The sequence below is a fragment of the Vitis vinifera genome, chromosome 10, assembly GCF_030704535.1.
Source record: "Vitis vinifera cultivar Pinot Noir 40024 chromosome 10, ASM3070453v1".
NCBI lineage: Eukaryota > Viridiplantae > Streptophyta > Magnoliopsida > Vitales > Vitaceae > Vitis > Vitis vinifera.
The window spans coordinates 26,511,026-26,528,468 of NC_081814.1; the positions used below are offsets into that span (position 1 = coordinate 26,511,026).

The following is a 17,443-nucleotide window of genomic DNA, read 5'->3' on the forward strand; positions in this document are numbered from 1 at the left end:
TTTTTTATAAAAAAAATCATACTTTTTTATCTTTTATTGTATCCCTTTCCGCAAATATTGCTTTTAAAAAGGCTATTTCAATATGTTTTTTAAATTATATAACCGTTATGAAGGAAATTTTGAATTTCTAGGAATGCTTTCCAACTTTGTTTTGTAAGAGGAATAAAAATAAAAATTATAAATATCAAATAATTTTATTTTCCTAAATTTGAGGTCATTCGGTAGAAATATAAAAAATTTGATAGTCCTTGGTTTCCTACGTGGCAATTCCACAGCAGGGTGTGAATCCTACGTGGCAAAAATTGCATAGGAGGGGTGTTGAGCATGTGAAATTGCCAACCAGATCTACACCCAAGACCCAACTCCGCCCTTCCCCCTGTTTCTTCATCCCCACCCTCTCCCAGTCCAAATTGTCAACAACCCACTAATCTCTCTCCAAAACCCTGGTGAGTTGGATTGCTAAAACCCTACTTAAATCTTCGTCATTACGCATTATTGGGTTCTTTAGATTGTTGCATCCATTGATTGATTCATTGGTGGGCTTGCAAAGTGGAAAAGCCTTTTGCCTGCATTTTGTTGTGAATGAGATGGGGAAGGTGTCAGTAGTGATCTACATATCAGTAGCTTTGCTGGTATTTTGGTTAGTTTCTCACTCCCCAAACAAATCCCTCGACCGCAGCCACCACCACGCCTCCCGCCGCCTCAAGCTCCGCTCCTCCTACACCTTCACCGGCGCCAACGACCACCGCGTCGCCTTTGACCCTATAGTCGCCGACATCGAGCGCCGTCGCGAGGACAAGGAGTGGGAGAAGCTCCAGTTCCAAAATCGCCACCCCGAGTTCGACTCGGCCCCTGCCGCCGAGTCGCAGCCGGAGTGGGAGGATTTCATGAACGCCGAGGACTATCTTAACGACGAGGACCGGTTCAATATCACTGGCCGGCTGGTGTTGCTTTTCCCCAAAATTGATGTTGATCCGGAGGACGGGTTTGTGAGTGAGAGCGAGTTGACTCAGTGGAATCTGAAACAGTCGGAGAAGGAGGTGTTGCACAGGACACAGAGGGAGATGGAGCTTCATGATAAAAACAAGGATGGATTGGTTTCCTTTTCGGAGTATGAGGCTCCCAGTTGGGTTCGAAATTCAGGTAAATCTGAGATTTTAGGGTTTGAAAACTAGTATTTGTTTTGTGAATTTTTTGGTGCATGGGTTTCTAGTTTCCTAATTGTGATTGCATTCATCGTAATTTTCTTGATTGTTGATTAATTTTGAGTTCTAATGTGAGGTTCAGATACTGGGTGTCTGATTTTATATATATAGATATATCAATTTTGTTACATTGTGATTGTTTCTTGTCTTTCAGCTGTATTGGCCATTTGTGATGTATATCATCTTAGACTGCTTCTAGTTTTGTCCTCAATTGGTTTTATTTTTGTGTATCTTTTTATTCATTCTATCATTGATCTTTGGTTGGTGAATACCTCTTTATACAAAGAGGTACGGAATAATGCTGATGTAGCCTATCTATGTTGGAGGTATACATGGAACACTCGACAAATAAACTATATAACTGAAACGGGGAATGGAAAAGTAGGAACTCTTATCGTTAGGGCACTCCGATGATTAAGTATAATCTGCCATTCCTTTCAGGTCTCCTAGACCACACAAATAGAGATTCATGATAACTTTTTTTCCGTTTGCAACTTCAACTGGTTTAAACCATTGAATACTTACTTTCCTCTTTCTATGAAGTAAAGACCTTCCTTGTCACTAGCCACTGACTTGGGAAGCATCCAAGAAATACTAAATGATGAAAGCAATAGGGAGCATGGACTTTACTATACAATGATGAATGAGTAAATGATTGGTAGGTTCCTGGTCCTTTTTCGACAAACAATACTGATTGGTTAATATCATGTCTCTTCTCCTAAACTAGTCCGAAGTGAGAGTTTTATGAACAAAGAAACTATCGTTGAAAAGAGGGAGTGAACGCAGACCCTTTTATGGAGGAAAAACATACCAAGATTTAGATTGAAGGCCTTACAGCAGGATTCCAAGGAGAAGCAAGCATCCTTTGATTAGCTTATCCTCCCACGTACATCCACAATCACATGTTGTATTATATGCTATATACAAGACAAGGACAAATTTACCAGTCCCACTTCTGAATCATGGAAGCTTTAGACTATCTGCAGGTCTAGTTTCTTGTCCTCCTGTTCAAACTATCACCAAGACATCTCAATCCACTGTAATGAATAATAGATCTGGAGAACAATCCCTAAGATGGGTTTTCCTATGGCACATATCAGACTAAAATTTAGTTCTGAGCCCAGCACACTCTGAAATATGGATTAAAGGTTTAAAAAACCCCCATATCCTAGACATAATTATGAAGTCTCTTTGAATTTGTACTTGATAGGCTCTTTAACATATGATATAAACATGTGAAAATTATTTTTCGGCCTCATAGGTTCTTAGAGAACTTTAAAAATATTTTTGTATTTAAAAACAGTTGATTCTGCAATGTGTTGTCTTGCATATTATGCATATTGTGCAATTAATTGACGACCATGATATGTATACATCTAAGTGTCAAAATCAAGTAACACATGTTAGGAACTGTTCAGATTTGACAACTATGCATAGAACGGTTGATAGAATTTCCTGTGATCTGACATGTAGTTGTTAAGCACAAAATGCTCCATAAGCACCTTTTCACTTTATTTAGGTCACCAGAACTCAATGGTTGTGGTTCCCTTCGATCTGTCCCTTGGGGATGATCATCCAAGATATCAAGCTCTCACTTCTAGATGTCATTTTTGCTACCTTCTTGTTTCTTCTCCTTATTCAAATTATATTCCATATGATTTATTCTTGTTCTGCAAATACCAAAATATTTTGATTTTTCAAATATCTTTCCCTGGTTATAGTTTAGCGTTAATCCCTAGTAATACCTAGCTCAGGTTTCCTCAACTAAAGCTATATTATCAGCAAACAAGATAGGCCATAGGAGTATGAACCCTTTTGCTAAAGGTGACAAATTAGTTTATCATATCCATGCAAATAGACAGAGACTCACTCTTAATCCATAATGTGAACCTATTTGGCTGGTTCCTAACATAAGTTAACATTGAAGTTATGGGTTAAATGCTGCATTCTCAAATTTGTTTGCACATTTGTTTCCTATGCTAACACAGCTTACTTTCACAAAAAGGTTTATTGGGTAACTGTTTCCTGTTGTGTTTACCAGATAATACTTCCTTTGGATATGACATGGGTTGGTGGAAGGAGGAGCATTTTAATGCATCAGATGCAGATGGAGATGGCCTTCTGAATATAACTGAGTTCAATGAGTATGTTTCTGCATTTAGAAATTTTCATTTGAAAGGAGAAAAAAAACTTGTTTACTTTCTTTATTATTGCTAGTTCTTTATTAAATTATTCTCTTCATTGTGCTTTTCTAGCTTTCTGCACCCAGCTGACAGCAAAAATCCAAAGCTGGTTCAATGGTTGTGCAAGGAAGAAATAAGGTAAAATTGCTTTCATGAAGGTTTTATTTTGTCCTTTGTAATTCTCTTCTCTAATGAATATGTTTTTTTATTGTAATCTATATTTATATCTATGCACTCGCACACACACATGCACATATTCACATGTGTCTACATGTGCCTTTATGTGTGTATATGCATGAATGTGTGTAGCATGTGAATGAATGCTTGCCAGCATGTGTGTGAGTGTATGTACTACATGTCTGTCTTAAAATTCCAATTCCCTACAGTCCCCACTGTTTCACTTCATTATATTATATTATTTATTTATTTTTACTTTACATTCTTAGATCCAGGGATAAAATGATTGTGGTGTTGGGCTCAACTCCTGCCTGTTGTTTATATTCAGACTATTCTAATATTAAAATCTTTTTTTTTTTTTTTTTTATGAAAGTTCTAATATTAAAATCTTACCGCCAGATTTCTGAAGATTGGAAATTTGGTCCAAAATGAGAAATATAATGCTCTAATCCAACAATGAAGTTTGAGGGTTTTCTTATGTTCCCTTAATCTTGCTAAAGTTGTGAAGCTAAAACTTAGGTACAAAAGGATGAAAACTACCTTTCCCTTGTAAAATGAGGTGGAACCCTAATATGACAAAGAGACCATCTTGAAAATAGTTAAAATCACAATCCAGTTACCCCCTTTGGCCATTATAATGGGGGACATTTTTTCCTCTTTTTAGGGTGTTACTTTTGTGAGGTTAGCATTCTTCACCCATTAAGTAAGGTGCATGAAATGGATATCTAATCGAATCATCAGACATTCCTGTCTCTATTTACTGCACTAGCAACTGAAAGTTTTCTACTGCATTTTTGTTTGAGCTGTTATTGCAATGCGTTTTACTTGGTAGATCTTTACTTCTACTCTATGGATAACATGTTTAAACAGAAGCCAATCCCTGTCAAATAAATAAATAATAATGATGATAATAACATGTTTAAACAAAAGCCAAAGTCCTCTGATTGCTCTACTTGGCTGTCTATAAGTAGCTAAGGTCAGGTTCAATTGATGGGTCAGAATATTTACAGTGGCAAAATAGGTGATTCAACACTACATTACTCTGATATAATAAATACATAAATGTACTTAATGTGCATATGTCCTATCAGGGTCAAAAATGTTATTGAGAAAACATAACTGGAAACATGTATTGTGGGGAGGATCCCTCATCGTTCTCTTGTACTTTTTATCAATATATATTATATCTTTGTTTATTTTATATATATATATATAAAACCATAACTGCAAATACATAATTGTTTTTTGCTCAATTATCTGCTTTATTTATTTATTTATTGTAATAATTATTTTTACTAGTTACTTTTTCTGGTGAATCGATTCAGTTACTAGCAAGTTCGATTCTTGCCTACAAAACTTCCTCCATAATTGCTCTTGATCCTGTTGTAACGTCATTTGCTCAGTTTTGCTAACTGGCCAATTTGCTTTTTTTCTTCTTAGGGAAAGAGATACAGAATAAGAGTGGTAAAATAGGCCATTCAACACTCAATTACTCTGATAGGAATAATAAATACATAAATGTACTTTATGTGCATGTCCTATTAGGGTCAAAAATGTTATTGAGAAAACATAACTGGAAATATATATTGTGGGGAGGACCCCTCACCCTTCTCTTGCACTTTTTATAAATATATATTATATCTTTGTTTCTGATAAAAAATAAAATATAAAAGCCATAACTGGAAATACATAATTGCTTTTTGCTCAATTATCTGCTTTATTTATTTATTTATTTATTTTAATAATTATTTTTACTAGTTACTTTTTCTGATGAATTGATTCAGTTACTAGCAAGTTTCATTCTTGCCTACAAAACTTCATCCATAATTGCTCTTGTTTGTAGTTTTCATAGTGTGGTGTCTTGTTATCTTTTTGTGTTGTTTAGTTTCATCTCTGGTGGGAGGATTCCTCATCCTTCTATTGTACTTCGTTTTCTATCAATATATACATGTGTTGTTTCCTATCAAAAAAAAAAAAACAAAAAATTGCTCTTGATCCTGTTGTAACGTCATTTGCTCAGTTTTGCTAACTGGCCATTTTTCTCTTTTTCTTCTTAGGGAAAGAGATACAGAATAAGAGTGGTAAAATAGGTCATTCAACACTCAATTACTCTGATAGGAATAATAAATACATAAATGTACTTTATGTGCATGTCCTATTAGGGTCAAAAATGTTATTGAGAAAACATAACTGGAAATATATATTTTGGGGAGGACCCCTCACCCTTCTCTTGCACTTTTTATAAATATATATTATATCTTTGTTTCTGATAAAAAATAAAATAAAAAAACCATAACTGGAAATACATAATTGCTTTTTGCTCAATTATCTGCTTTATTTATTTATTTATTTTAATAATTATTTTTACTAGTTACTTTTTTTGGTGAATCTATTCAGTTACTAGCAAGTTCCATTCTTGCCTACAAAACTTCATCCATAATTGCTCTTGATCCTGTTGTAACGTCATTTGCTCAGTTTTGCTAACTGTCCATTTTGCCTTTTTTCTCCTTAGGGAAAGAGATACAGACAAAGATGGGAAGGTTAACTTTAATGAATTTTTCCATGGGCTCTTTGACTTGGTACGGAATTATAATGAAGAAGGTCACAACTCCTCACATGAGTCTTCTGATTTAATGGAGGCTCCTGCTAAGAAATTGTTTTCTCAGCTCGACAAAGATGGTGATGGGTATTATTCAAATATCTTTATTCTAAATCAATTTGAGGAGTTGCATTTTTTTTTCCAGAGGATTTCAAGAGTCACTCAATACTAGTAGTTACTTGACTTGCCCTTTTTGTTTATAGACTTTTGTCAGAGGATGAACTACTGCCTATAATCGGAAAACTTCATCCATCAGAGCATTACTATGCAAAGCAGCAGGCAGATTATATCATATCACAGGTATTCATTTAACTGAGAAGAACTTCTTTCAATTTAGTACAATTTCATCAATTTTGGGACTCTATGTTTGTTTGGACCAGAAGAATGCTTTGTGTATAAACATGAATCTAATACTGCTTGTTCAAGTAGATAACAATGAAACATTAATTAAGCCACTTGTCATATAAGAATAAGTCATAAGTGCTCTTACTATGATCAATCTAGGAATTTGTTTATCCTGGATTACTGAAAAATGATGCACACTATCGTACTTTATAATCCATCCACACTAGAAAGGGGCAAATGTTTCCCACAAACTTACTGGGGCAGCCATTGTCACGTTGAGTGATACTTATCATGAGTAAGAACATGGACTAGAGGATATCTTTTGGTGCTTTGTCTTTGGGAAAGCTGCTGAAGGTGCTCAGTGTAATTCCAAACAGGCAATAGTTGTTTTCTGCAACTGTTAGAACTTTGTCTAGTTTCTTGAGAAGCTCCCTCCTTTCTAATTGGTTAATATGAACCAATATGAACTTTGACTTCAAGGTTCATTGGAATTTGTCCTGTAGTCCAAAATATGAAAGGTGGCTAATGCCTTTATTTTGAAATTTATCATGTGAATTATTTTGAATTCCTACTTTGAGAATTTATTATTGTTATTTAGTCTTCTCTTAGATGACTGGAGAAACTTCTGTATACATGACTGTTAGTTGTAACTTTTTTATTATTTTTTGAAAGTTCACAATTGCTTCCATTTACAATTTTTCAAATTGTGGATTTACCTAGAGAGGGGAGTTCATGTGACCCTAGATGCTATGGAGATTAAACACATGCTAAGGCAGTTCTTTGCATAGGTATCTTGTTCAGGACATTCCCCATATAATTCTATGTAGTTCTTTGTCCAAATCCTTCATCATAGGGTTCATTCCTCTCCCATCTGCTATTTGGATTGCATTTGTGCCTTTGGGATCAATTTAGATGAAAGAATAGAAGGATCTGTATTACTTACTCTCCCTTTCAACAGATTATAGGTTGAGTGAATTTCCGGGAATCTCTCACCTTGCATTCATCGTCAAGACCCTTTTAGCAGAAGTGTACAGAAAGGAAGCCTTTGGTAAGTTTTCCTCTCCAGTTGGTCTGTTGGGAGGAGGATCTTCTTCTTTGGTTTCTTCCATGTCCAAAGATGAGGGTTTTTTCTGAGGGGAGAACCAAAAGTTTAGTTCCTTGGAGGGAGCAAGATGTGGGTCTCCAACAGAGGGGCAACGGTGATGTTAACAGGCCTCTCTGTGTTATTTCTAGCGAGGGCTTGGTAGTGGAATCCCTAGAGCATCAGCCTAAGGATACCGAGAAGGCGAACCAAGAAGTGTGTAGTGAGGAGGGGAATTCGGGTTGCAAGAGTCCTAGTAGGGGCTCATCGGTAGCAATGTGCCTGTCCGATCCTTCTTTTCAAAAATTTCTCTCTTTTAGTAAGTTTTTGGGATTGCTAGTGGATGGGAATGAGAAGGAAATTGCTTCCCTGTTGAGAAAGATGGAAAGCAGAAAGGGTCGCAACGTTTCAGTCTCGAAGAGGAGGCCATGCTCCACATCCTGATTTGTTAGGGAGCTGCGAAATTTGGAATGCTTGGTTAATTACTGCGACTCAAACAAAAAAGAGAGGAGTTGGAGTAGTGGGTGGGAGATGGTCTGTTAGTGACCATGTTCTGGGATTATTATTCTTGAGGAGTTGAAGGTGGTGAATTCAGGAAGGGCTAGGAAGAGGGGATATGGCAGTTTTCACCCAAGGGTTAGCTATGTCTGGGCCTTTTTGTTTTGCTGGGCTGTAGGGTGAAGCCTTTAGTTAGGGGGACCGGTTTGTTGTTTCTCTTCTTTTTTGCTTGTTTTTGGCTGCTTCTTGTATACTCCATGTGTACTCTTTGCGCGTTTTTAATATATTTGTTTTTGTTTACCTATCAAAAAAAAAAAAAAAAAAATTCCTTACTTTTTGGTTGTCTTCCCTCTAAAAGGAGACCTTTTCTCTTGTATCTGTTCTTTCTTTAACTGAAGATGCACTTTGTTCCCAAAGTTCCAGAGCATTAGGCTTCCTTTTTTCTGATGGGGAAATAGTCCTAAACTTCAGTTAGGCTTCCTTTTTTTTTTTTTCAGTTTCTTCTTTTTTTATGGATAAATAAAGATGTATTAAAGAATGTCTAGCAAAAAAATGGGGGGCACATGCCATGTACACAGGAACTAATACAAAGGGAACCACAAGTAGGATGAAAGAAGAAAGCCATACAAAAACCTACTATTTTCTATTTAGGTCATCATTGAAATCTAACAAAGAGCAATTGACCGTAGCCAATGGGATTTTAGACTAGTTGCAATGGAATTTGATGAAATTCTCCTTCATTGAAGATGCAATTTCCATGTGCACCAAAAACAAGAGAAGAAGAGTCAGCCGTTACACCTTTCTCAACTCCTTATTCTTGTCCCAATCTTTCCAACCCAACTCAGATCTTTGATAGATTATTGAAGAACCCACTGAATCCCAAACATAAGAGCATTAAGAGTTTTCTTGATACAAAGTATCATCAGACATGTAGGTTTTTCTAACTGTTGCCCAATTGCTTTGTAAACTTAAATAGGAACTTTAACAACTGAGTAATTATTCTCATATATGAGGATGACAAGATTGAGTGGTTTTGGTGAGGTTTTATTAATTTATGCACATAAAGTTAATTTCCAGATTTATATACTTAACCCAATAGTTCCGAATATGTACTCTATCCCCCATATGCTGCATGCATATATCACCATTACATGTAAGATCAAATTGTCAAAATCCACTGCAGGTCTGCTGTGAAAATGATACATATGGAGGTTGAATTTTATCCAATAATCTTGATTGTGAGACAAGCTGAACAGCAGAATTCTACATTTTAATATGCATTGCACTATTCATAAGGGAAAATATATTTTACATCCTACTGAGATTTGAGGACAATATTTGAACTGTCTTGCTGTGGAGTTGAAAGTTCGAGGAAAAAGAAAAAAATGAAAAAAAATCTATTGGTTCCACTGGATAATGCTAGGATGCTGATGAGGATCACCTGTTTCAAGTCTGTGTCTTGATCTGGTTCAGAGTTTACTTTGTGCAGGCAGATGCGGATAAAGATGGGCGTCTAACCTTGACAGAGATGATCGATAATCCATATGTGTTTTATAGTGCCATTTTCAATGATGATGAAGATGACTATGACGACTTCCATGATGAGTTCTAATTTAATGCAAGGTAAGAAGGAAGCTCTTTCACTATTGGTTTTGAGTCCTTTGACATTATGGTTTATGCAATTTCCATCTGCTTAATGTATTAAAAAATTTTAATACCATAATTGCAGGATGGTTAGAAGAATCATTGCAAGAGTTCTAATCATTCTTTGGCGGGAGAATCATGCTATATAGCATCAGTAAAGAGAAGTTTCAACAATTTTCATGAGGATCATTACCTTTCAAGAGGCCGCATGTGGTGAGGCCTTGGATGTTTTTAAGGTGTCATTTTTTGATCACCCATTCCTCATTCTTGCTGCTCTCCCTCGCAAGATTATAGGGGTCATTTGCCATGTCTGAGGATTATACATGATTTGATGTGGCTTCGAATTCCAACTTTGTTGCAAACATTTGTTTAATACTTAGAATTATCATATCCATGTTTTATTATTATACATGTACATTAGAAAATATCAATAATCATTTGTTGTTTAACGTGGGTGTAGTATGGCATTGATTGCCGCTTTTTTTTTCTTCATTTCTTTGGATCCAAACCTGTAAAGAGTTTTATGAGTTTTACGGGTTTGGGTTCAAGCCTAAAGAACTTGAACAATGCTAGCAGAGAGAGACTCAACCCAAGCTCTCCTTGACAAAACCCTAACAGGTATCTTCTTCACTGCAGCGATATATTTGTTTTAGTGGATGAAACTGTTGTGGTCTACAATGGTTTCTTGCTTGTGGGTATATCTTGTTGACAGACAACACATGCCGGAGAAGGTAAAGGATTTTTCGAGAAATATCATCTCTGAAAGGGGTTTCGATTACGTCTTTCTTAACTAGATTAAATATTTCTTAATTCAAGGTGAGCTTAAATTGGCCACAACCGTGAATTAATCTGATTCAAACTACCCCAAGCTGTAGCCCTACATAAGCTTAAGAATTGATGGTCTTTGCTTGGTTTTTTTCTTTCTTTTTTGCTCTTTTTCTTTTTATTTCAACCAATTTTAAGGACCATTTATCTAGGTTCTAGAGCTCTTGCCTGTGTCATACTAGATATAAGGTTGAATATTTTTTCACCAACTTTATGAGGTGACAAAAACTGAGAACTCATCCAAGATTAAAAACAAATGAGCTGCCAAGATTTCCTTCTGCGTGCACGCCCCCAAACTTCCAAGAGAGAGGGAGAGAGAGAGAGAAAGGATTTTTATTCTCACATAACTTTTATACCAGTTTTTCATATTTAAATTCTCACATAAATTTTATTCTTGACAACAACCCAAAAGAAAACTACTTGCAGCTAGTTTTGGATTACTGTCGAAGATAAAACTGGAACAACACGATCAGGACGATGGTATAATTATCATGTTGGATGAGTTCTTTCGAGAAGTTGCCAGTTATGCGTGAGGAAATATTTCGCGATGGCAAGAACTAAAAAACTCAAACCACCAATCCTAACTCGACTGCTACCCAAAACGTTCATCGAGTTCTTGGCCTCATGTTTGATACCTGATTCCAACTGGGTTGAAGGCTTTGAAGATGGGTTCTTCATGAATGAAGAGTATGAGTTGATTTCTGCCTGCGTCAATGCCGGCTTCAGGGAAGCTTTGACAGTCTGGAAATGGCGATTGCTCACCACAGTGGCGGATATATCCTCTCTCAGTGCTACAATTCCAGCTTCCACACACAGGCCCTCCAGTTCAGCCCCTGTGAAAAGCTCAGTGTCTTCTGCTATTTGCATCAGATCAACATCATTCCCTATTCTCATGTTTCGTGTATGCACACACAGTATCTCATAGCGAGCTTCTAAGTCTGGTGGCGGTACATAGAGCACCTACAGTTTCATAGTAACAGCTCAAGTCAATAGGATACACCACTGACAGGCAAAATCTAGACCTTTTTTTTAATCAGAAACAGATATATTCATTAAAATGGATTAAAATTATAAGTGAAGGATGAGAAATCATTCCCAAATTTACAAAATCTGATAAAAAAGGGAGGCAGAGATACCTACTACAATATACATCAAAAGGATACCACTTGGACAACAAAAAAAAGTGCGACTCCTTAGGGATTCGTACAACTCTCCTACACAACGTAAATCTAAACTCTTTTCCTATTTTCATAATGAGTACATATACAATTTGTCTTATTGTGTACATAAATAGAATACTGGCTATTGATGTGTATATACATGAGATATCTTGTAGTTAGCTCTGACAATCAGTGAAGCCCATACAATTTCAAAGAAATTGACAGAGATAAGATCTTGCTGTCAAACTAAGGGCATGCTCATAAACTGTTCTTAAAAACAGTTTTTGTTTTCTAACTTTAAAAGCAGGTTTACCAAATCTTTTTACTCAATAGTTTTTTGACAATTTTTTTTCTAAACAAAAAAAGGCGGTTTTTATGGAGAATGGATCAAGAACTTTTGCATTGTCTATGCAAGTGCACAGTGCCTTCATGGAGAAACATTTTAAAAACTATTTTCAATAATGTTGTGAAACAAGCCCTAAATCTTTAGTCTTGTTTCCTCCACTAGGCTAAAGGAACGGAGGGGGTAGTTTCTAGCCTTATCCCCTCTAAAAGAATGGAAGGGACTTCTTATTAGACTATTTTCCATGCACACATCTTAATATTATTTCCTTCAAGGGGAAGTTTCAAATCTCGTAAGGCTCTATTTGGATCAACTTTTGAGAAGCCAATAGCATTTTTTTTAGCTCAATAGAGCTTCTATACCTGTTAGGCTAATTTTGATCAAATAATTTATGGCTTAAAGAGAAATGAAATCTAGAAAAATGTTGCTTCTTGTAGAAGCTCTATTTCTAGCTTATGCAAGAAGTTCTTTCATATTGAATAAAACTTTTACAGTATGAATATTGCCCTATAAAAATTGTCTTTAGCTTCAACTTCAGCTTCCAGCTAAAGCCAAAAATAGGAAGCTATCCCAAAAGAGGCCTATATGTGCCTCTGCCTAAGTTGTACAAAGACCAATCGGCTAGCAAGCATAAATAACCTGTTTCATCATTTCCAAGGCTAGATGGAAAGTACTTCCAAATACTCTTAAGAGGCAACCACTCTGTCCCAAGTGTTATGTTACAGTATTCTTACCAGATCAAAACGTCCAGGGCGCATTAGTGCAGCATCAATTGCATGAGGTCGATTAGTAGCAGCCAAAACAAGAATTCCCTGTAAAAAGGATGAGCAAAAACTCAAATCGCAGAAGTTGGATTGTATGATCTAATTTCTTATCCGAACAATCTTGACAAAAAATGAACAGTAGATGTAAGTGGTGTCATGATTATAGTTCTAAAATAAATGAATGTTAAAATACTGTATGGGATTTTACTTTCGCCTGTTCCAAGCCATCCATTTCTGTCAGCAAAGTAGATAAAAGCCTCTCCCCTACAGAAGTACTGTTACTTGAACTCCCACCTCTGCCATTAAGATGAGAAAAAAGAATATATTTAACATCTATAAAAATGCAGCTGGGTTGGGGGGACATGAATAGAGATTGAGGTGCAACCCTGCACGTGTGTGGGTGTGTCTACCTGTTCAAGTACACTTACTAGAAATGTGAACATATCCTAGATCCTGATGCACAAACCATCACAATATAAACTATCTTAAATATAAACTATTTTTTATTATATTATTCAGAAGTTACAGACTCTTCTAGGATAATTATCTGAGGAGAATTATGAATTGTATTTCTCCGCTCTAAAATTGATCCATATTTATACAAGAATAGCTATAGCAAAATAAGTAAAGTTGACCAACCAATAAACCCAACAAATCAGGGATTTAAAACAGCAAAATATAACCACCTAATTTATGATTTACAGCTGTGCAAATCTTTCCCAATTAATCTGGATATCACAAGATTATATATTATGTATGCTCCTGGTTATGAGGATTTCAACACTCCTCAACCTAGTGAATAGTTATTTTCCATTCCCCAGCTTGTTTGTGATCACTTGAAATGGATGACTCGGTAATCCTTTTGTCAGAATGTCCACAGCTGTCCATGTGTTGAGACTATGAGCAGCTTTGTGTATTGGCAATTCTAGGTCAAAATTCTCATTATGTTCTTCTAGCTCAATTGCTTCAAATCTTCTCTTAGACTCTTGTCATTCTAAGTAGATTGTGATTGTAAATTGCTAGAGGAAATGGTAAGTGTTTTTGAGATGATGGATGATATCAAACATTGATCAACCAAGTTTTGAACTTTTATTCTTTTGTTAAAAATTGGAGTAGAAGCTTAAAAGTGTCAAATTTTGTGTTTGATAGATCAAACTAATGGGTAATAATTTTTGTCATACCCAAAATTTCACAATCTCATTTGATCGATCAAAATTTGATCGCATTGACGAAATCTTCATTTTTTAAAACAAATCTAAACTGTTTGATGGAGTTTAAAAACATGTATTTAAGCTCTGCTACTAAATGAGGGCTTAATAGCTATGATAGTTAGGTGGCCTCCCTTGAGCTTCAAGTTCTTTACCTATTTTAGGAGTGATTGGTTTAAAAGACAATTTTATGGGTTTTGAGCTAAGAATCATCTTTTGAGTGAGAAAATTTCTTTCCAAATGGGTTGATTTAGTCTGAGTTTCATCCCTACTCTCATATTCATCATATTAGGGGTAAAACCCAAATTTCTTATTGTGTGGATTCAAGAAGAGGCCGAGATCAAGTTTGGTGTGGACTCTTAGTATGCTCTAAAAGAAGAAAGTGGGTAATTCAAGTTTGAAGGTTCTAGGCAAGTGGTCTAGGAGAAGATTAAAGGTTTGGATGAGGTAAATCCTTGATTTCCACGTTAAATCTTGGTGTTAGTGTCTCTTTATCTTTATCTCATCTTTTCAGTAGTCTATCTTCTTAGCTTATGAAATTTTAATTGATTTACTATTTTGGTTGTTTGAGGAAATAGGTTGGAATTGGATCATTTAAGCTCTGAGATAGTACAAAATAATTTCTGATTTGGTATTGATATTAATGGATATGAGAAAATGTGTTTTTGAATAAATGAAATGTCTTATATATCTTGGTTGGGGAGTATTCACTCATTTCCATGTCAATTGCATTGACTATCTTGTTAGAAGAGTGTTGGTGCATCCATTATATAGAAAAAAGACGATCTCAAATTGAAAAAATTAAGGGGGTGATTAACCTTTTGTAAGGTACCATCTCAAATTGATATAAAAATACGAATTCACCCCCTTTAGATGTTATTCATAATTGACATTCATCCACAGATAAGGGTGGCAAAGTTTAATACAATTCGCCAACATGACACAAACCCAACACGCTTTTTGCAAGTTTGGGTTGAGTATAAATGATTTTGGGTTAAATTTGTGTTGACCTGCATAATTCGTTTAATAAATAGGTAACTTTTGGGTCAACTTACATAACACGAATTTGACCCGAATTGACCCATTTAATAATTTCGCTATCAATTTAATTATATCTTTAAACTATTTAACCCATATTTGACTTATTTTAAATTTGTTTTTAAATAAATAGGTCAATTGAGTCATAAACATGTTTGGTGGAGACATTAATCATATAGACATGTACAAGAACTAACTTAACGTGATTATTAAATAGGTTACACGACGTGTTACTTGTTTAATAATTAGGTAGTATTTGGGTTTATGTTTTTTACACAATTATTATTCGTGTCGGGTTTGGGTTGAACCATATAGTAGAATACTTAGGTTTTGACACAATACGAACACGACCCACCAACACAAATTGCCACCCCTATCCACAGAGATATAAGGTATGCATATTGAACCGCCCTCTAATTTTTCCTTGATGCAGTGTCTATCCACTTCAACATGTTTGGTTCAATTGTATTCAACCAAATTAGTTAGAATGTTGATAGCATATTTGTTGTCCCAATGTAATTTTGTAGGACCACACCACTTGATTTTCAAGTCATCAAGGAAGATTTCCAGCCATAGGAGTTTGCAAATTCCATGAACCATGGATCGAAATCAACTTCCGCACTTAATCTTGTCATAACTGTTTGCTTTTTGCTTCTGCAGGTCATCAAGTTTCCTCCTAGTAAAGTGCAATACCCCATGGTGGACCTTCTATTTATAACCTGCCCAGTCAACATCCATGTATGCTTCTGGCCACAATCCCTCATTTTTTTTTAACAATACCCCTTTCCCCAAAGTATACTTTGGATAGCGCAAGGCCCTATATGGTGCCTCCCAGTGTACTCCTCTCAGATCGTGCATAAACTAACTAATAACGCTCACAACATAAGCTTATGTCTAGCTGTATATGCGATAAGTAAATCAGTTTGCCAACCAACCTTTGATACATACCTCTATCTACTACAACATCATCATCAGCCTGCCCTAGCTTGTGGTTTAGCTTAATTGAGGTGGCAATCAACTTGCATCCTAGCATCTCTGTTTCTTTCAGAAGCTCTAGCACATACTTTTTAGGTGACACATAAATTCCTCTAGTTTATCTCGCCACTTCAATACCAGAAAATACTTGAGCTTCCCAAGCTCCTTTATCTCAAACTCTTGTGCCAATTTCCTTCAAAGTGCCTCTCTTTCCACCAGATTATTACCTTTCACTATTATATCATCAACGTACATTATCAACATTGTAACTCCTCCTATGGCTGAATGCTTTATGAACTGTTAGCTGTATATATCTGTGCATACCATAATTTGGTTGTTTCCTTAGGGATAATACCTTCCTAATTTAGAACTCTCAATTGTATATATATATATATATATATAAGTATTATTCCTCTAACAAAGTATAAGGGAATTGAGAAATACCTTGGTTGAGTTACATGGTATCAGAGCCATTGGCTCAAATTCTGGGTTTGTTCTTAGGTCACAGAATAAAAGTGACCTGGTAGTGTCACTGCCTTCAAAGGGGGAAGTGAGGTGTCAAGATCGGTCGATACCCGAAGTCCGACGACCTGAAGCTGAACGTGTGAAGCTCATGCGTCCGGACTGAGAAGCAGGATGCGTCAACTCACGCGCCGGCGCGTGGAGGAGCGTAGCAGCTTCTTTTGACCTCTGACTAGTTCCATTGGCGTCGCAATCCCGTTTTCCGGCCAGGGTGATCTCGTTCTTGGACTGTGAGATTCCGCCCTTGGGACGCGTCGACGGAGTTCCTCTTTTCCTTTGACTGATCAGATTTGTCAGATTTGTCACCATTGCAACCAAAATTTCTCTCTTCGATCTTTGATCAGCTCCCTTTGCCGGAAAATCTAGATGCCAATCGAGGGATTGCGACGATTCATCAACGATTACGGAATCGCGTAGCTTTCCGGGGAGGAGTGAGGAACACGAAGGAATCCTTCCTTACCCTCGCTACTGTTACTTGCCGCTGTTGTTACTTCGCCGGAGTAAATCTCAAACCTCCACCGCTTCGACGCCGATCCAATTGAACTGCTCCTCTTAGAAACTGGGCCGATATGAGTTTCTCGCACACTCCTCTTCGCCCACCTTGGTCTCCATGTCAGCAATCCATTTTCCCTCACAACTTTCGGGGTGAGAAAGAGAGGGAGTCAAGGGTTTTATAGTTGCTACGGCAGAAATGGGGGAAGAAAAATTATAAGTGATGCTTTTGACGCCTTCGACGCTTTTGACGCCTTCTTGTAAGAGAGGTACTTGTCTATTTCTTTCTTCTTGCTGTGGTGAACTGTAATTTCTGGTCTGGGCTGGTGTAAAATTACTTTGGAGATTGAATTTTATTGTCATGGAAGAGAATAAGAATTCTGT

The 17,443-nt window shown here is 36.4% G+C and overlaps 2 protein-coding genes across 6 annotated transcripts in view; one reads left to right on the plus strand and one right to left on the minus strand.

The window, feature by feature from the left end:
• Positions 1–331: 331 nt before the first annotated feature.
• LOC100262960 (uncharacterized) lies at positions 332–10,181 on the plus strand. Its single transcript, XM_002267249.5, has 7 exons — positions 332–1,143; positions 3,247–3,349; positions 3,461–3,526; positions 6,078–6,251; positions 6,368–6,464; positions 9,578–9,711; positions 9,818–10,181. The coding sequence occupies exons 1-6, from the start codon at positions 588–590 to the stop codon at positions 9,698–9,700; spliced, it is 1,119 nt and encodes a 372-aa protein (XP_002267285.1). The 5' UTR covers positions 332–587; the 3' UTR covers positions 9,701–9,711; positions 9,818–10,181.
• Positions 10,182–10,874: 693 nt separating this feature from the next.
• The window catches only part of LOC100254300 (cell division control protein 48 homolog B), a 57,235-nt gene continuing 50,666 nt past the window's right edge, over positions 10,875–17,443 (minus strand). For all 5 annotated transcript variants that reach the window (XM_010657685.3, XM_019222621.2, XM_010657684.3 and 2 more), the window contains 3 exons: positions 13,033–13,120; positions 12,795–12,872; positions 10,875–11,517 (listed from right to left, as the gene is read on the minus strand). In XM_010657685.3, the coding sequence (XP_010655987.1) occupies positions 11,047–11,517; positions 12,795–12,872; positions 13,033–13,120 (637 nt within the window). In that variant the 3' untranslated portion in view covers positions 10,875–11,046. The remainder of the gene's footprint in view (positions 11,518–12,794; positions 12,873–13,032; positions 13,121–17,443) is intronic.

What these genes read in the sequence shown, in the direction of transcription:
- LOC100262960 (XM_002267249.5), top strand. Translation starts at nt 588, where the DNA reads ATGGGGAAGGTGTCAGTAGTGATCTACATATCAGTAGCTTTGCTGGTA. An exon ending in CAGTTGGGTTCGAAATTCAG is followed by an intron (nt 1,144 to 3,246) that starts GTAAATCTGAGA and finishes TGTGTTTACCAG; the next exon opens with ATAATACTTCCTTTGGATAT. An exon ending in CTCGACAAAGATGGTGATGG is followed by an intron (nt 6,252 to 6,367) that starts GTATTATTCAAA and finishes TTTTGTTTATAG; the next exon opens with ACTTTTGTCAGAGGATGAAC.